The 21197-nt window shown below is 36.2% G+C and overlaps 1 protein-coding gene across 12 annotated transcripts in view; it reads right to left on the bottom strand.

The window, feature by feature from the left end:
- Positions 1-6521, bottom strand: part of LOC109055058 (SH3 and multiple ankyrin repeat domains protein 3-like) — a 171963-nt gene extending 165442 nt beyond the window's left edge. For 8 of the 12 annotated variants that reach the window (XR_006157143.1, XR_006157141.1, XR_006157140.1 and 5 more), the window contains exon 1: positions 6107-6521. Coding sequence is in view for 8 of the 12 variants with exons in the window: in XM_042744420.1 (XP_042600354.1) it covers positions 6107-6424 (318 nt within the window). In the remaining 4 variants the exon portion in view is untranslated. The remainder of the gene's footprint in view (positions 1-6106) is intronic. The other 4 variants (XM_042744419.1, XM_042744421.1, XM_042744422.1 and 1 more) reach the window with 1 other exon arrangement.
- Between the last annotated feature and the right edge of the window lie 14676 nt (positions 6522-21197).

Raw genomic sequence — 21197 nt, 5'->3', positions numbered from 1 at the left:
AATGAGCTATGAGCGTCACTCTTCTGACATGGTCCATACGACTTGTGCACTTTATTCCAAGTATTCTAAAGTCAGATGACAGATGATTATGTGAGAAAAAGACCAAAATTTAAAATGATATTTGCTGAAAATTTCTCTAATATTACTCATGCTTGCCAAACAACATTAACTCTTCATGCAAAGCTTCCATATGCCTCCAAAAGATTATATAGTGTTACATTGACTACTCAGGCGATGAAGCCACCAAACATCTTTCAATACATGGAAAAATACATGCAGATGTTCCTGAATACATTCTACAGATCTCTGAAACTGACATCAGTAATTGGCTCCTTTCTCAGCCAGCTTTTGGGAGCTGCTGTTGAAGCAGAGACACAAGATCAAGTTTTGCTTTAATGGCAAATTGCATGCATTTGAGCAGCACAGCTCAGCTGGGTAATCTGAATGAACTACCTCATGCCAGACATCTCTGTGAGTGGGATTGGCAGTCAATATGAAACCAATAAAGAGATAGTTCACCTGAAATGAAAATTCTGTCATCATTTACTCACCCTCACGTCGTTCCAAACCTGTATGATTTCATTTCTTCTGTGGAACACAATAGGAGAAATATTGCAGAATGTCAAGAGTGTTCTTTTTCATAAAGTGGATTGTAAAAGCTAGAAAAATGATGAAAAAGCACAAGTACTGCAATATATTCCAAATCTTCAGAAGCCATCTTTGTTTGAGGAACAGACTAAAATATAAGTAATTATTTACTGAAAATCCCCTAGGTGTAGCCCTCAAATGACATTCAGTTCAAATACAGCATGCGAAGAAGTTTGACGTCACTAATGTCAGGCGATATTAATGTCAAATCTAGCACAACTACTTAAAGTTACCTAGTAATGACTCAAATTTCACACATAGACACATGAGTCATACGGACAGTCCCACTCCCAATTATGAAAAAAAAAAAAATAGTCTAGATATTACGCAATATGTCTTCTTTTGTGTTCCCCAGAAGAAAGAAAGTCATAAGGGTTCGGAACGACATGAGGGTGAGAAAATGATAACAGAATTTTCATTTCAGAGGGAGCTCTTCCTTTAAGCAAAACCAATATGTGAAAAAGGAAAAGCTAAAGACATGAACATCATTTCACTTTGGGAAATTATTTGAATTTCACACGAGATACGAGCAGGTTAGTTTTCTTAGTCATCCTTTTACCTGAGATGAAGAGTGCACACACCCACACGCGTACAGTCACACTTTCTCCTGTAATCTACTGTAAAGCGTAACATTTCTCTCCCAGCAGTGAGGTCCCTGTAGGCTGTGCCATGTGTAAGTACATCACAGGTGTCCCTCTGCGATTAACGTCAGGGAATAGGGCTTTTGTCACACTTTGAAATCCTTAACCGCAACCCTCCAGAGACATGTGCTCTTCTCTACGTATCATTTTTTCTGCACCTTTTCCTTCCTTCTTTTTATTAATATACACAGTCTTTTGGAAGTCAGCCTGCAGTGAACACAGCCAACAACGCTCGCAAGACAAACTGTAAGCAGATGCAACATTAATGCAAGGTGAGGGATTTACAAAACGAGTGCAACCAAACCTTCACAACTCTTCAGGTATAAACTTTTCAGAATCGATTCAAAGCTTTTTAACTTGCACTTTTTATCTTGACTTTTATTTTAGTCGGGACACTTTTATTATTAACTATAATTATTTTTCTAGCTATATAAGGAATGCTTGTGATAACTAGCTTTTAGAAGGTATACAAATAAAGTGCACAAGACATCCATAGTTCACTTGGTTGGACATGCATAATCATACACTCATCCACATGAGGTCATACAGTATACAATGTTGAAGGCTTCAAAAAGCATTTTGGAGACCATCACTGAAAAAAAAGAAAGACGTTTAAAACCTCAAAGACTGGTTATCCATCCAAAAAGAATAATGCGGACCCTGGCCACTCCTGTTTACTAAACCTGTGCCAGAACCAAGTCTTAGCCAACTGGCACTTCAACTCAGGACTTTGAGAAGACTATAGAAAAAGCTTCCTAGATCTGATGAGAGAAACATCTCTCTCTTTGGCTTGCAAAAATCACTAAAACCATGAAGTCAAGCAGGTTCATGGAGCAGGAAGCTTTTTTATGGGCTAGAACTGGGAGATCTGAAGGAGCTAATTGAATGGAATGAAAGGAAATCTGCAATGGGAAAAAAACCCCACCAGACTTAGACTACGACAATGACCAATACTTGCCGTAAGGGCAGTTTTTTTGGACGTCTCTAAATGGCACAGTCAAAGCCGAGATTTAAACCCCAGGAAAATGTGTTCAGAGACCTGAAGATTACAGTTCACAGATGATCCACAAAGCATCTGCAAGGAGGACACATGAATAACTGACCAAATCCAGTTCTGCAAATCCAGAAGACGCACAACCTACTCAGAGTAAGTCGTGCAGCTGTAATCACTGCCAAAGGCAGCTCTGCAAAAGATTGTCAATGGAGGATTTTTTTTTTTTTAAAGTGCACTTTTTATTTTGAACTGAAGGCAAAAGATGATGTTTCAATTAATTTTGAAATATGTCCATGGCTAGTTTACACATAACAACGCTTTCTAATTTCTAATGTTTTCTTAAATAGCAATGAGATAAACTGGAGAGCAAATAAAGACTTTAGGTTTTCCTGCATGAGCTCAAATAATTCTCATAGAATCCTTCCAAGAGCAAATTATCTGAGCATTATTTTGAATATTGAATGAATGAGGCATTTATATAGTGCTTTAGTACTACTGTACACCCAAAGCGCTTCATAATCATATTATACTATTTATTTTTAAAACGCTATATGCTCTAAATGTTGAATAAAATGACAATAATTGTGACAAAGTTAAAATATGTTTAAATAAAACAACTGAGACTACATATCCTGAGCTATGTAAGAGCAATAAAATTGTAATTGAGCAATAAAAAAAATTGCATTTTTCAAACTAGGGTCCTGGGACCCACAAAGGAGTGTGCAGTAAATAAAATAAAAGGATGCATAATAATAATAATAATAATAATAAAAACAACATGTCAACATTTATCAAATCTTATATATTACACACACTTTATTATATAAAAAAAATATGCATTATAATTTAGGATGGGGGTCTCTTATAAGAAGAGCATTATAGTTGGTTGTCTTTCAGATCAAAAAGTTTGAAAACCTCTAATCTAACAAAACACCAAAAACCCCTTCCCCCTCAAAAATGCCTATATATCTTGTGCGAATCATTCATGATTTCTCAAAGTTCCTCGTGCTCTTTAGGAGGTGGGTGTGGGCATGTGAGAATAGTGATTGCAATCTGATATTGTTTATTTGGATTATAATACTCCCAAAGATACTATCAGGATTTAGCATTTGAAAGGCGTGTGGCGGTGGGATGTGCCAGTGAAAATCTGGCATTTAACACATTCTCTCTGCTCTCATTCACCTCTCATTATTAACATAGAGACTTGAGCCCTGCTAAAGGACAGCGCTCGTTAACACTATGGTTTTCTGCTTTTAATGAGGCTCTGACACATCACCACACACACTTACACACTCACATGCAACCGAAGTCCACACTAATGCATGCATGGTCACAAATGCACACTCATATAGCGCAGAGAGCAACGATGAAAGATTTGAGGAGACAGGCAAAATGAGCCATTGATCTGATGCTCATTCATTCTACTGCAGTTACTCACTTCATAGGCATCAAAGGCACCAAAAGGAATCAACTAAACAGGTTGAGGAACATGCAACAAACCTTCTTATGACCAACCAATCAACTCAACCAGGGCTAGACACATAGATTCATACGATATTTATCAATCAAAATGTTTTTCTTAAGATGATTTCTTAAACATTTCCATCTGGTCCCCCGATCTAGAATATTTGGTTATATCCTTGGACCACAACATCTGCTCCATCTCAATCCAAACAATTAAACCTCAGACTGGAACCTGAACAAATTAGCAGGGACCATCCATAACCCAACAGAAATATACACACCCACAATGAGCTACTAATGACTAACCAGTTGCTGTTGGCCACTAGTAGGTGTTTCTACTCAACTGTCATGTTCATCTGTGTCAGGGTCACGTGAACTTCATTGTTTGCACATTTGCTCAGCATATTTCCAATGGTGGTCACTGGCTAAAAAAGGAAACACTGGCCAAAACACCACAGATATGCCACATTTGGATGCCGTCAGCATGGTCAATGATTGCTTTCAAAACAGTCAATTAAATCATCATACATACACTTTAGGCATTTTGACATATATACATTTTTGTAATTGCTGTAATTGTGCACAAGTGACACTTTTGTTAACCCAGCCATATTTGAGCTATAATTAAATTGCATTTGAAATCAGGCTTAAATATATGTCAGAATATAGAACCAACCAGAAGCTATAGCACTACTGGTAAATTCTGAGATGTTTTGAGATCCTCACAGTCATTGGCTGGCAGCTGCCTATTATTTGCATAAAGGTATATAAAGACAATCCCTGCTCAGCTCCAAGGGGTCAAGGTTTGGATAGTTAGCATGGCTCTGTTAGCACCTGTCCTTTGACATCCATTCAAAGATATCTGTGTACTCAGGCCCTTTCACACCAAGGATGACAACTATAAAGATAACGATAAGTTCTACAAAGTTCACACCACAACTATAACGATAAAGACAAAGAGAAACAATATTGTTGGAATCACTTTCAAATCGATTTTTCTCCAGCTGATTAACGATAAAAAAAAATCGACAAGCCAATCAGAATCCATCCTGCTGTAACAAGCTCAAGAATTTAAAGCAGCAGACGAGCGTGTGCTTAGAATAAACAGACAATATTGTTTGCTGGTGTGGATGCTAATTTCATTGTCTTTATAGTTATCATTATTTTTCTTGATGTGAATGGGGCTTTAGAGTCTGTAAGATTTTTAGCAAGGATGCAATAAATGTAATCAAAAGTGACAGTAAAGATATTTACACCATTAAAAATACTTCTAAATAAATGTTGTTCTTTTCTAAAAAAAAAAAAAAAAAAACCTGATTTCCACAAAAATATTAGGCAGCACAACTGTTTTCAACATTAATAATAAGAATGAATCAACATATTAGAATGATTTCTGAAGGATCATATGACACTGAAAACTGGAGTAATGACGCTGAAAATTCCAATATATTGGAAGAGAACACTGTTATTTTAAATTGAAATATTTTTTCATAATATTACTGTTACTGCATTTTCGATCAAATAAATGCAGCCTTGGTGGTGACCATAAGAGACATTAAAAAAATCTTACCGCCACCAAACTTTTGAACGCCAGTGTATATATCATAAGTATAGTATACTTGTATTGGGAATGCTAATGGTTAGCTGTCGCTTGGGACTACAAGAACAAATTGGAAACAGACCCTCATCTCATCCAGTCATGCATAAAAAACTGGCATTTCTCACCGAAATCCAATGACTTCCGGACACTGCAAATCACACGTTTAAACACCCTCAACACATCACAACTAACCTCTGGTTAAAAAAAAAAAGAAAAGAAATGAAAGCCATGCTCATATGCAATCAAAGTTCAAGAACACCTCCAAATCCTGGCTTCGGTGCGTGCAATACTGAAAAAAAAATGATTAAATTAAATATGCCACCTGCAACCGTAACACCTGTATCTGTCCAAAAGGAACAGGTGAGTTACTGCACTTCAACACGGCACTCTCATATCCATCAGCACCATATGTCGCTCCAGAGGGCCCTGGGGACGCGGTACAATACACTGCAACCCAACTGACAAGTATGACAGCCTCGCTACAGGCGGGAAAAAGTCCCTGTGAATTACAGTAAAGCTCCGATAACCCACCCGTCACTGTATCTACCTTTGATTTTCTGTCTCTCTCCAAGTGCCCAGTTTTCAAAGTCCGCCGCAGTCGCACTAATAAAGACGGGTTGCATTCAAGAGCAAAAAGAGCGAGGATAAAAAAGGTACAAAAAGAAAGAGAACAATCAAGTGCATGCTTGAAAGAGAAGAGAACAGGACAGGCAATAGAAGACAGAGAGAGAGAGAGTTTGGAGCGCTGACAGAACTCACCGTTTGCTGCAGGTCAGGGATGCCTATGCGGACGACCAGTGTGTTGCCCTGGGGTTCCTCCATGGGGCCGTCCGGCGCTTGGCAAACGTCGGCGTGCAGAGAGCGGGAGATGTCCCCCCGGCTGGTGCTGGAGAGGTGGCGGGGAAGAGGCTGCGCAGGGCGAGAGTAGATGAGGAGAGGGAGAGAGAGAGGCAGCGAGAGAGGGAGAGAGGAGAGGGGGAGGGCAGAGGGGGGCTCAGACGGGAGTTCAGGCTGCTGCTGTGGACGATCTCTGGGCTGGGAAGGCTCATGTTTGCCCGAGCCCGCACTCACAGGCATGCTCTGTGTGTGTGGAGCTCCGACTGCATAGTGCCTCCCTCACGAACACACACACACACACACACATACACACGGGGAGCTGCTGGCACACGCGCGCACACACACACCAGCGCAGAGAGAGAGAGAGAGAGAGAGAGAGAAAGAGGGGAGGGGAGATGCAAGAGAGAGAGAGAGAGAGAGAGAGAGAGAGAGAGAGAGAGAGAGAGGGGTTAGATGTGTGCTGTGATTAAGCATTTCAAGCATTAAACCTGTAGGCTATGATGCCAAAAATTTTAACACATTCATCAATGAACAATACAACAGATTACAACATCAGCGTTAAATAACGCAAAAAAATCTGATTACTTCACAAAATAATGATCTCATATTGATTATTATTATTTCATCAGCTCTCTTGTTTCTGTTGAATTAATATTTTGTTTCTATAAATAACCTCTGGTGCAAGTAACCAATATTCTAAAAAGCTGCACTAGTTTTAATGTCTTCATGTCCCTACACTCTCTTCTCAAATAATAAAATTCAAATCCAAAATATTTTATGTCCATTTATTTATTTATTTAATTGAGAAATAGCCATATAAATTATTGCAAAATATACTACTGCATGGCTTATGTTTATGCCGTACATCTACAAGAAGTTCACCAAGCCTGCATTTACAGTATTTGATTAAAACAGTAATATTACAAAATATTATTACAAATTAAAAAAATTTATATTTTGTTATAATCTATTTTAATGTAATTTAAAAAATAATTTATTCTTGAGATGCAAAGCTGAATTTTCAGCATCATTACTCCAGTCTTCAGTGTCACATGATCCTTCAGAAATCATTCTAATATGGATTTGAAATCTTTCTTATTATCATTATCAATGTTGAAAACAGTTGTGCTGCTTAATATTTTTGTAACAAACCATGATACTTTTTAAGTATTCTTTGATAAATATAACATTCCTTTATAACATTATGCATGTCTTTACTGTCACTTTTGATCACTTTTGATCCTTGCTTACTAAAGGTATTACTTTTTTCTGTCAATATAAATGTTTAAATTTATGTTAATTTTTTATTTTACTTTAGAAAGACTTACAATTATTAAAGAAACTGTAGAATCTAAAAAACAAAAAGAAGGTAAAGAATTTTAAATCTGTGGACTATAATGCTGGTTAAATACATTTCTGAATGAACAATAAATCGATTATCATTAAATAATGCAACAAAAAAAAAATCACATCAGATATACAAAAGAACTCTAATGATCTCTTACTGCAGGGCTCTGTGCAATACTTGATGACACTAATTGAATGAACACTGACCCAGGCAACTGATTTCGTACATAGCTGTGCTAGTTTCATATTGCCTGTATCGCTCCAAACTGTCTTTCTTCTCACATAAAATAAGCTCCAATCAATATTTAATGTCTATTCATCTTTTATTCAGTAAATAGCCGTGTAATTTGGATAAGAGGATAATGCACTTTCAGCCAATCATTATCACAAAATAAACCCATTTAGGGTTTACATTTTTGATAATTGCCAGATTTATAGTGTAAAATGACAAGAGGGAGATTTTGAGCGGAAAAGGCAAACCTGTCCTGTGGGCTATAATTCATAATCAGGCAGAATACATTTAAATGATGATATCAGATACACCAAGAATTCTAATGATCTAATAAACCAGATTCATGATAATTGGCAGAGTTTCAGTTTAAAAACATAAGCGGATGAGTGAGTGAGAGAGAGAGAGAGAGAGAGAGAGAGGCTGTTGAACTGCTATATTGATTTCAAGCAAATATTGCCTTCACAGTCCACAGCAAACCATCAGCTACCAACACTATCTGACAAAGTTTTATGTGTTCACACATCGGTGAGTGTCATCTCATGCTGTCAGTGTGTGTGTGTATCTGTGTGTGTAAATCAACATTTTATCAGGTTGACTGAATACTATGCAGCATGACTAAAGCGGTGCTGCTTCATAACATCACAAAACACCTGGACCAGCTCCATAAAAAAGCTCCATATACAGTACAACACACAAACACGTTAATGGTCTGCTATTCAAGTCAGTTTTTCATGCACACTTGAGGCTTGCATAATGTATAGGTCTACAATTAATTTAAAAAAGAATGAATCCATGCAATCCAGTGCTAAAAGCACTAAAAGAATACTATAACTGCACATATACTGTACTGTATGCAAATGCAAGTTAATACATGCAAATACATGGCACTATCAGCTGGAGTCATGCATTCTTTGTGAATTCCCCCCTCAGCATGCAACCAAATGCAGACAGACATAAAAACAAACAAAGAAAGCAAGCAAGAAAGCCTGACATGTAATCAGCACAGAGTAAAACAGTTATGGATTCACCACAGGGATCCCCTCCCTCCTACTCCCACCTATCATTGTGATGTCATCGTGCTAGAGCACCGTGATTGGCTGGATCAACTTCACTGACTCCTGCTCTCATTTGCTCACATGTCCTCGTCTTTATCTCTGTGGGCCAAAATCTGATTGACCCCATGTCATTATTCCACTTTATTATGCCGTCCATCTCAAACTCATTCGCTCTCATGACACGTTTTCCCTCAGTCTCTTTCTCATTCCTTTGTTATCCTGTTTCTCATTCACTCTCTCTCTCCCTGTACAGTATTAACTGACTACTTCCTTCAATTTGTCTCGTTCGGCAGCATAATTGCGTGTCAAAGTCTTTCTTGCTTTAACACTCATGGGCATATTGTTTTCTAAACTGTCATTTTCCAGTGTGAACACACACAGAGCTGGGCTGTATGCTGTGCCGCCTCTGTGGGAGGTTAAATTAGCAGACAGACAGGCATTAGATGTAAAAACAGATGAAAGTTTTATAGTGTGCTGCTAAAGCTTAAAATCACTTCTGCTTGAACCACTAGTCAACTTTAAAGACCTTCTGGGTTCTTTTATATGCTAGTGCAATAAAAAAAAAAAAGGAAACTATGTGTTTTTATGCATACTACCTGAGACAAACAGTAAATATACTATTATAAAGGCAATACGCAATAAAAAAAAAAGAAAGATTTATTTTGGTCACTGTATTAAAGCATTTTTTATTATTATGACCTGGAAAATATTTCAATATTGTTTGGGAAGTATATTTTATAATAGCCTAAATATTATATAGTGAGCAAGCTAAAGTTGACAGAGGCAAGAAAAAAATCCTTACAAAACTAAACAAAAAAAATAAAAATAAATAATGAACCTACCAGCAAGGAACTAAACTAAACTAATAAAAACCAAAACAGACTGATTATTAATAAGTTGATGCATGCTGCAAGAAACCAAACTAAACTAAACATAAAAAACCAAGACAAACGTTTATTAATGAGCTTATGCATGCTGTTAGGAGCAAACAAAACAAAGAAAAAAACAAAGCAAAACAAAACGCAAAGGAAAGCAGAACAATACAAAACAAAAAAACAAAACAAAACAAAAAAAACTCATTAATGAACATACATATGCACACTGCAAAAAAAAAAAAAAAAAAAAAAAAACACAAAACACAAAAACTTATGCACACTGGCAGGAAAGAGAGATTAAAATAAATATATAAATACATACATGCATACATACTGTACCTGAATGAATGAATGAAGGAACACATACACACTATTAAGCACTATTAATTGATAAAGGATTTACACTGACATAGAAAAGAAAACTATACATATCAAGTAATTTCAAGCGGTTAAAAAAAGCCACGAAAAGCTCTTATGTCCATTAAAAGCTCAAGGCAGTAAGTAGTAGCTGCTTATATCACTGCTGCAATCATCTTTAATCTGCAACGAGAGAGCAGTCAAGATGATTTAGCATGTGGTACAGAGTGTCTTGAGCTTCTGCTAACATGAACCAACCAATGGCAACATGCATAACATAGCTTTCACTGCTTGTATATAAATGATGGCACTTGTAATATCACTTTTAAAATTGTATATAGTCATATATATGTTATGAAAGCCTAGTCGCGTCCTACGTGCAGGCTAAGTTTGATTCTGCTTGAGGCCATTTCCCAATGTCATTCCCTGTTTTTTTCCCAGCCCATCTCATTAAAGAAAGTCTTCATTAATAATGAGTAAAAATAACATCTGCTATATGACTTTGAGTAGACATTTCTCAGCAACTGGCAACAGCTCAAAGACAGATTTAAGAGGACAACAGGCCTGCACACATACAGTAAGACAAGCCTGGCAGAACCCAGCTTCAGTATTTCAAATAAACAGGCTTTTTTCTCTATAAGAGACACCTCACACGACTGCCAGTTGCCCACAACCCACATAACACTTTCAACTGGACATATGATGAACATTACATAAATGTTAGGCTACTATTATTTATTGTATATTTGGTCACACTTTATTTCAAGGTCCGATTCTCGTTATTAACAAACCATGATTTTTGCCTCAATACACTCCTAATTCGCTATTTAGTAAGGTAGTTGTTAAGTTTTGGACTAGGGATGAAGAAAATGGTCATGCATTAGGGTTGGGTGTTGTCTACAAAATTGGCATCAGACGATGTCTACAGTGAAACATCGCAATGGATGATGACATTGGGGGGGGGGGGGGTGTTAGGGGGTGTGCCGGAAGCATGAATAACAATAAGTGCATTTTACCAAATGATTAATTTAAATGTAAGTACGTAGTAGTAAAGGCCACCTAATATAAAGTGGGACCAATAAGATCATAGGTAACAATTTATATTAACTTTCCTTAATAAATTATTAACAAACATAATGCAATATATACATGCCGAATCGTCAGAACACCGGCGGAATGCTGCTCACAGCGCTTGGTCACGTGTCGCTCCAGAACCGTTTTCAGAACCGAAACTTAGAAATTGCTTATGGTTCCGATTCTTTTCAAAGAACAGAACCAGTTCTCTGTCCCCAAAAGGCCAAGCAAACAATATGGTAATGATATATCCCTAGCAAGAACATGCCTGTCCCTAACCAATCCACAAAATACCTCAAACATAAGTACATTACCGATGACATAACTACTACAAAAGTGAAATGTTTGTAAGCTGAAAAATGTTCCACTATCGCTACATTCACATGATCAACACTGCTGTCGCTACCCATGTACCAGCGTCCATCCCTAACAGCCGCATCTGTTACAGTTTGCAATATATTTAGGAAACTACATCGCCGACAAGTTTAATTCCAGAGCTGTTACACACTCCACTCGTTTGAAAAGTCTCCAAGGACAGAACAGAAATGAAGGTGAAGGGTAAATAACAGCGGAAGCAGAAAGTGAGGGAGACTGTGATAGTTTGCTGTTCGAAGAGGCTCTGACTGTTACAATGATGCTTAAAAGTTGGAGGTGTCAGAAAACATATTTCATCTCCATTACATCAGACCTCTAGATCTATAGACTAGAACCGGCCATCACAGCCTTTACAGCCACATACACTCACATCAAAGACATCTGTGTTTCCAATGTGTTGTTCTGTGCTAGATTTCTCCACAGCAAATTCTGTTATATGCAAAACAGTAAAAAAAAAAATAGGAGATTTGATTGGCAGGCTAAGTGAGGTTATGGGGTTTTAGATCGCATCCCCCTGCTGGGCGGCTCCACCCAAAATCCTCCTTTGGTTTCTGCACAACACAAGATGCTCTGCGGATCGCTCTCACATACAGTCTCCAATGGCTCCCCTTATTTTCAATCCAGCTGTCAAACGAAGTGAATTATTCATGTTCTCACTGTACACTAGGCTTTGCGCACAAACTGAGCAATGTATGCGCATTTTTAACATGACCGAAACCTGAACGTGTCCAATGTCAGGACTAAACAACTGCCCTTAAAAACCCCTTGAGGTCTGATCTGGATCTGGATCCAGATATTCAGCTTCACAAATCCCTTTTCACCATAATCCAGACCTCGGGGTCTCTGTAGAGCTGCCGATACCAAATAGCGTGAATAATATTATTAATGTTTTATTTATAACAGCTGGATTCCTTTGATAGCGAATAAAAATTTCATTTTATTTATGTAAATGTATCAGCTTTCATGTAAACCCTGCTTTGCGGATCCGTTTACACAACAAAATGCTGTACTTATCAATGTAAGCTGAGCTGATGGGTTTTTTATGGCTGCGTTGAGAGATCTTCTAGGGAAGTTCAAATATCTTGATGTGCTTCTTTATCCCTTTATCCCTTCTGTATATTTACAGACAGGAACGCTGAGGATAAAACGGAGAGGAAAGAAGAATCTGAACACTGAGTAAATATGAAAGAGCACAAACGGAAACACACCTCAGGGCTCCCATAAGGCATCACAAACATATCACAACAACCTATCTACATACTGGATATTAATTAAGCAACAATGGAAAAACATTAGCAAATTAGGATCAGAAAATAGGAAAATAAATAATTATACACTAAGGTTCCTAAAAAGACAAATATGTTTTTGATAATTTGTTATTAGTCGTGTTAGAAATGAGGTAAGAGAGGCTGTGCTGTACTCTGAAGAAAGCTGAAGGGCGTTGTTAAGTTAACTTTTTTTTGAAGTAAGTTTGTTAAATGCTTTCCTTCCGCTAAAAATTGTTCCTGACAGCAACAGTAAAGGCAAGAGAATGTTCCGATGTAGGCCCTAACATCTTAGAATAGAATATGAACTCTTCTCATCCACTGTGTCATTAATTTTTAACACCATATATGATATTTTGCAGAGCTGCCAACTCTCACGCATTCAGCGTGAGACTCACGCAATTGACGCTTTTCTCATGCTCTCACGCCACACATCCATTTTCTCACGCAGTCCAAAGCACCCTCAGTTAAAGCTGTAATAATAGGATTTTGGCGAAACAGATTTGGTAAAGGCTCCAGTGCGTATTTGTGTTTGCACTCTGGAAATCGCCAAAATATTCTATTTACGTAGTGCTGAGCAATGTAGCCAATCACAGACATATCTGTTGATTTCTTGAACACCTGTGATTGGCCATTGCGGATTTTTATTTTATTTTTTTTTTTTTACTGCACTCTGCTAATCCTCTTACTGTAACAAGATGTAAATAAGAGGTTCATTGATTATAAAGGAACTTTGTGAGATTGCGATGAACTGAAGTAAATGACACCTTTTTAGAGATTATAAAGTAAGAGCTATTTGCGCACTTTCTAGGCTAAATGTAATCTGTTCAGAATTTTAATACAAATGTTTTTTGTGCTGCTAACGGCCATATACACTATACAAGCAGCAAGTTTCTGGAGTGACATATAACTCCTTCATGAATGCGGGACTCATTTTCGAATGGGAGAAAAATATAACTTCTCAAAACAAATGTTCAACCAATGCAGACTAATAGAAAAATATTTGAATTTTTGAGTCAAAATATTTTTAAATGCGGTTGCAATTATATGACTAAAGCCCTGTTTGCACGGGATTAGTATTATCTGGGGACCTTGTGTGATTCTGAAATTACCCCCCCACAATTCGCATATGCAGCTCACGTCTCGTGGCTAAAGTTTAAAATTCAATTATCATCATATTATTATTATTGTTATTATTATTATTAATTTGAGTTATTAAGGTCTGTTTATACTTCATGTCACTATTGCATGAGGCTGTGCTCCATAAGGGCCCCAGTTAATAATGTGGACATGATACTGTACTTCATTAGTCTTGCTTATATTTGAAAGACTGAAAAACACAAACACACATACTGTAGATAAAGCCTGGTGGTAGAGGGCCAGTGCCACTGACAGAGCAGGAGAGCATGAGATGCATCTTATCGGATCAAACAAAGAGCCAATAAGCTTAATGAATTCCGGGTGAGCTGTGAGCCAGCTATTCTCTAAAGGAAGCTGATTGAAATCAGACTGTCGTCCTGAATTATCACTTCATTTGTGGTTCACACTCAGGTAGTGAGAAAAGCTCACCCGGCACCGCTCTGAAACTTCTGAGGAAGATGAGATGAGGAAGCCACGGCTTCTCAAATTGTTTGGTGCTCATGTTGTCTGCAAAAAAAGCAGCACACAACCTCATGAAACAGCATCTGCCAATGTAATTCAGGCTCTACACAGTTTATGAGGAGATATTGCTTCTCTAGACATCTCTGCCTCTCAAAAGGAGGATGAAATTTGTGCTCTCTGACACGCTTTGGGCCCGCACAAACCATAAGCCTGGCAAATCTTTTTCTAGCAAATCAGAAACAAAAACAATAAATGTAACCTGATTATGTTTATAAATAAGTCCCCACAAGGAAATGGTGGAAATCATTTACACTGCCCTCCCAAAGTAAACCTGAGCTGATTTACTGTTAAAAGCTGTCTCAGCCTGGGACAGCATTCCCAAAACAAGTTACAATCTGATTGGCTGGTTTTATGCAATTTCCGTGAGTCAGGGTGCTTTATCAGTCCCCTGAGAATAGAAAATAGAAGTGTTCTATTTAAGAGACTTAGTAAGCCAGCAAGGGGTTGTGTACTGTTTAAAAGTGTTATTAGCAACAATATTAATAATAACCATAATAATAATAATAATAATGATTTCATTAAGACTGGGAAAGGGTGGAGGACAATGAAGAGGGCAAGTAATAATAATAATAATATTAATAATAATAGTATTAAATTATAGATTAATTAATATTATTGAGGCTGAATCTGATGTTGCCTTTGATTACGTATTAAACAACAATGTTGAATATATTACATGACGCTCAGAAGTACATTACAAGTAGGACAACAATAGTGCTTCTACATAAAATAAATAAAAAAATAATTAATTAAATAAATTTAATTTTCAATTCCAGTTTACAATTTTTTAATCCCCAGAGGGGAATGAGAAGTAGGATTATAAAGGTGTTTCTACACAAAGTAAAATCATATAAATAACAAAATGACATTAAATAAATCAATAACAAAACAAAAACTAAAAAATGTCAGTTTACATATTCAGTGGGTTATTCTTTGCCAGAACAAGCTGCAATGGCAATGTGCATCATATCATGATCGTCAAAGGACTGAACAAGACTGGAGACGTCCACCAGAAGCTGCTACCAAAACCACACAGCCAATTACCAGCTTCCCCTCCACACTCAAACACACAACAGCCAAAACACCTTGAAGTCACATATCACTTCATAAGTGTGGCACATTCTTGTCAAATGATTTGTAAAAGCCCTCACCTCTGGGCTTCTTCAAAGGCCAGCAAGCTAGAGCAAAGTGGCATGCTCCCATCTAAAGAGAGTGACGACTGAGAAAGAACACTGACTGATGGAGAGGTGTGTGTGTGTAGAGTTAAGAACAGCTCAGACAGGTTCATTTCATGCTTCCTGCCCGTCCTCTTCTTTGGCTGTTGTGCCAACCTGTGTCCGTCAAGAGCAAAACACACACACCTGAACACTGCACAAAGACACACACTTAAGCTGAGCTGAGCCTTGATGTTCCTAGATATGTATCAGTCTATATGTGAATGATTCTACAGGGAACATTGTATTCATTTTGAACATGTGTATATGTGTATATACATATATATATATTGATATATTAATATGTGAATTGAAATGATAACATTACAAAAGATTTCCATTTCAAATAGATATTAATAGAAAATCTGAATATTAGAATGATTTCTGAAGGATCATGTGACACTGAAGACTGGCATAATGATGCTGAAAATTCAGCTTTGCATCATAGAAATAAATTTCATTTTAAAAGTATATAAGTATATTTTTACTGTAATAATATTTCACAATATTTCTGCTTTTACTGTATTTTTGATCACATAAATTCAGCCTTTCCAGCAACATTTTAAAAAAAACATATCTTACTGACCCCTCACTTTTGAACAGTACATAAACGCACACCAATATGTACCCTTTAACAATTAATATAATTAAAATAAATAAAAAATAATCTTAAACTAGATTGTGAACTAAAATATCTGTAAAAATAGGGCACAATGTACTGTACACTTTGAATAAATTTTGACGTATTTATTTTTACAGCCGTTTTACCAGTATTTAGAATTATACACGGAATTGCATTGTGTTTTAGAGTTATGTCTGTAAAATGAATGGATAATGTCCCTTGTAATGAGCTGCCAGTACTTTTTCTGTTATTTTATGGATTTATTGTTTACACTGTGGGAAGCTAGTGAATAAATCGGCTTGTGCAAAACTGCTGCAACTGTCCAGTGAATCTGCCCCTTTAGCTGTGAATGAGGCTGATTTGTCTCAGTGAATCAGATCTGTAGATCAGAACCAGTCCATTCTTGATTAGTCTAGTCTGTTCTGGTTTCTGGCATCTAATATACTATTCTTGGTGTTGATTCTGCCTCTGCTGTTGTTCAGCTAAGTTGGGAGATTTATAACCCCATACTGTCTGCCTGGATATTCATACACACACACATTCAATTTCTGTTTTCTATCTTTAAACGATCAACTGTGCTTCAGGGAATAAAAACGACATTATTAATTTTATATTGTAAAGAAGAAAAGGCTGCAGAATAGCACAAGAACTGTCATTGTGAGACTGTGCACCATCCTTCATGTGGTGTGAGATATTCAGGCTAAGACCCCATATACCAGAGGCACTAGAGATGCCTGTAACCAAACAGAATACCAAGTGTTTACTTACGCAGTGTTTTTCTATTCTCAATGTATTCAGCTATTCACAAAGGTGGGAGTCAGAGTGAGGGAGAAAGAAAGAGAGAAAGAGCGAGAGAGATGAATAAGAGATCCCTGCGGACGCTGCACTGATATTAATGAGAGCCCTGGATATTATTGCGGCCAATTTCCTCATCCAATCAGATCATCTGCTTGCAGAGTGCTCAGGGTTTCCCTTTAAAGCAAGCAGTACATCATAGACCTACAGAGACTATTGGCTTTTACAGCACCAGTGACCCATCAACCTGAGGACACACACACATATACAAGGAGGAGTGTTTAAGGAGAGTTTTGAATGCCAGTGGTGTACAAAATGTGAAGACTTCTCTTCTGAAATCTGATTCAGCTTTTTCAGACAGCTCATTCAGTCAGTTGTTGTCTCCTCCCCTTCTCCTTATATGGTCAAAAACACTCACTGCAATCAAAGTTCTCATCTGTATTATTAATGCACCAAATCTGATTGGGGGGGGGGGGGATAAACATAAACCACAGTGAATTTTTTTTACATTTTATTTAATACAATATAACTTCAAGGCTAATAGTGTTGGCTCCAAAATTGCAAGTACTTTTCTTTTTTTCCCCCTTTTATTTGGACAGAAACATATGCAAAATTAGTAAATGTAAATTATTTTCTTCTTTATTTAACATTATTACATATTAAAATGCCAAATGTATAAACTTTATTTTTACAACACTGACAGAACATAAAATAAAAAGGTAGGTTTTTCTTTCCAATAACAAATTATGCTTAAATAATCTGAATTGATTGATATGATATGACATGACATGATATAAAATATGATTTGATATATGATATGATATGATAGAAACAAGTTACAAGAAAAATTTTCACTTCAAGGTTAACATTGTTGATTGTTACATATACATTATTATACATATACATTTTTTCCCAACAAATGAAAATGTGATGAAATAGTATTATATTATTTATTGTTTATAATATAATATAATATAATATAATATAATATAATATAATATAATATAATATAATATAATATAATATAATATAATATAATATAATATAACAGATTAAAAAAACAAGTCACGAAGGCTTTTACTTCAAGGATAATACTGTAGGCAAAATTCCTACCCTAGTTATAAAAAAAAAAAAAAAAAAAAAAAAAAAAAAAAGCCTATGGCATAATTTATTACAAATCAAATCAAATATACTTCAGTATATCTTTAGCTGGACTTCAGCACTACTTCTGCACAAGCCGAAATGAGTATTTCCAATTTAGTAGACTTAAAGTATACCAGTTTAGTATAGCAAAGGTTCAATTGCAAGGTATTTTTATAAAGCAAACAAATATATAAATGTCATACATGTATTTCAAATATATTTTAGTTTATTCTTTTCACTATGGTAGAGATTTTCCTCTTTTCTTTTTAGACAAATGATCTACTAAATCAGTACATGTACTGTATAATTTTCATTATTTAATATTATTAAGTGCCAGCATTTGGCACCAATACTGCTTAGCAATCAGATGATCACAAAAGTTTTTCACTCATTTTGAAGAGGAGCACAAAAACCAAAACGGAGAACCACTGAATAAAGCAAAGTATGAGTAACCATGCATTCTTATGAATAGAATCACAGACTTTTGGGTTTCAGCACGACTACATCATTGTATTGACCAATCAGAAGCCAAGACTGGAATTGCTCATTTTATAAATCTCTAGTGAAACTCACACACAGAAAGAGAGCAGGTGGCATTTTAATCGCAGGCTTGTGTAAATTAAAGTAAATCTAATAATCAGCTTGGCAATCCCATAACATAATTAGAAGAAGTATTTTATTTAACAGGAAGAATATATATTTATTTCACTTTAGATATCAGTGGATCCAAATAAGTGTGTGTGTGTGTGTGTTTGTGACATTCTCTGACTGCAGAAATTAAAAAATAACCGTGAATATTCTTGTAACATCTTCATTATATTTCTTGTCATTTTGTACCTGTGCTTCGTTATTGAAGTACAAAATATTAAATAATCCTGCCTAAATACATTTTATGGCCTTGTTCTCCTGGACAAAAGAAGTGGAGATGTGCAGACATTGCAGTCTGACAGATGTTTAATTGAGTTGTACAACTGATGTAGTAGTAGTTAATAATCTGTCTTCACCTTGATACTCCGCCCTGATCTTTATCTGTAGCCGTGTTTTACAGGCCTATTTTCTGTTACAGCTCTTGCACCTTGTATTTTGTGTGTGTGTGTGTGTGTGTGTGAGAGAGAGAGAGAGAGAGAGAGAGAGACAGAAAGAAAGAAAGAGACAGAAAGAGAGAGTGTGTGTTACTCTCTCTGGCCTGGATGGGCTGCAGTTTATGGAGCCATTTTTTTTTTACTTATCTCATTATGGACAAATTTCACCTAAGAACCTTCTCATGTATGTGGGACTCAAGTCAGAACCAAATCAAAGTTTTTCTGGTGGGAATAAAGCATTCATTTGATAACGAGTGGTCAATCATATACTCAAACTATGCATGTTGGATTTTCTAAAAATTGCCACATAAGGACAGTAGATCTCAAAAGTATGAATATGTTCTGATCTCAAGGTTAAAGGATCGTTCTCAGTTGAATAGAAGTTCAGTTCTATTGACAGCATCTGTGGCATATTGCTAGACTAGCTATAACACTGAAAATAAATTAAATAATCACAAGTTCTTTAACAAAAATTTCCATTATAATTTTGCTTCAAAACCATCTGCAATATCTTTCCCTATAGACTTTAATTGAAGAAGTGCTACTTTAAAACCAATTTTAGTTTCAAGGTGAAATGAATGTACCTGGGAGCTAATCGACAGCATGCCACAGATTTTTTTTTTAACACAACTTGTATTAAACCCAGGTCATTCCTTACAAAATGCACCATATCAGCTTTTCCTTCTGAAAGGAAACATGGAAACTCAGCATTTTCTGTGGCAGCTTCATTTGAATCTAATCATGCTCCAAATACTCCTGTTAACATTACCAGAAACCTGTTAGAAAGTTAGAAAGTCAACGCAAACATGGAAATAATTCTAGTAATTTATGTGAACAAACAATTAAAAATAAACAAAGCACTGCAGCTGATTTGGGATAGAAATTTCAGAATAAATTCAAACTTCAGTGTTTTTGGTTTATATTTCTCTTAGAAAAGCAGCTTTATTGAAGAAAAATCATGAAAACTGTATGAGATATTCAGTTTTGACTTTAGAATAATTGAATAATGCTATACTTTTTATGTATAGTACATTCAGTGTTGTAAAAATACATTAAGCACTTAATGATAAAAAAACAGACCCCTTAAGCTTAATATTTTAGTTGTTTTGGGGGTCTGGGACCCACCAGCCCCAAATCTAGTCGAATACTAGATATACAGAGAAAAGCATGTATGTATGTACTCCAAAACTGATGTTTAAGCTTGCATTTAGGAATTCTGCACATGCCTTTACAGAACAAAATCTTTGTATATTCTTTCTTGACATTTCTGAATGTTTCTACGGTTCACATTTTTCCAACAGATTTCAAGCACTCTTAATCATAAAACAGAGAAAAAATCTAACCACTAAAAAAAAAGGACATTCACATTAACCGTATTGACTAGATAACTTCCCCCATTCATGTGTATCCTCCTTTCAGAACGTATATCAGGTGTTAGGTATCTTAAACAATTTCCTTTCGCTTAACCACATAAACACTGACTCGCTGTGCTTGTGCAATAAAGCGTTCCTAAACACCATTAACTTGCAAGACCAATAATCTATAGCACAATCTTTGGAACTGTACAGTGCAAGCAACCACCAAGGCATTTATGGATTCAATTAAATCCCAAATTGATTTTGTAAGTGGCCAAGCAATTAGGAGTGGATTTCAGCCTCAAATGGAGCATGGTGCACCGGTGGCTTTGATCTCAGGGAGAACTGAGCCAAAAACCAGGCACACACAACAAGACTGAAGCTCATCAGCCTTTCCTGTTTCAAGTATGTGACTAATATGTGAGAAAAAGCCAAAGATTCAAACCAACTTACAACTTTCTTTTCAAATGGCACAAATACTACAGTATGTAAATTTCAACGTAAGGAACTTAAATTAAAATTGAAATTCAAAGAAACTGAGAGATTGTCTATAAAACACA

The sequence above is a fragment of the Cyprinus carpio genome, chromosome B18, assembly GCF_018340385.1.
Source record: "Cyprinus carpio isolate SPL01 chromosome B18, ASM1834038v1, whole genome shotgun sequence".
NCBI lineage: Eukaryota > Metazoa > Chordata > Actinopteri > Cypriniformes > Cyprinidae > Cyprinus > Cyprinus carpio.
Note: the sequence above shows the minus strand (reverse complement) of the source record. Positions and strands in the feature narration are given on the sequence as shown.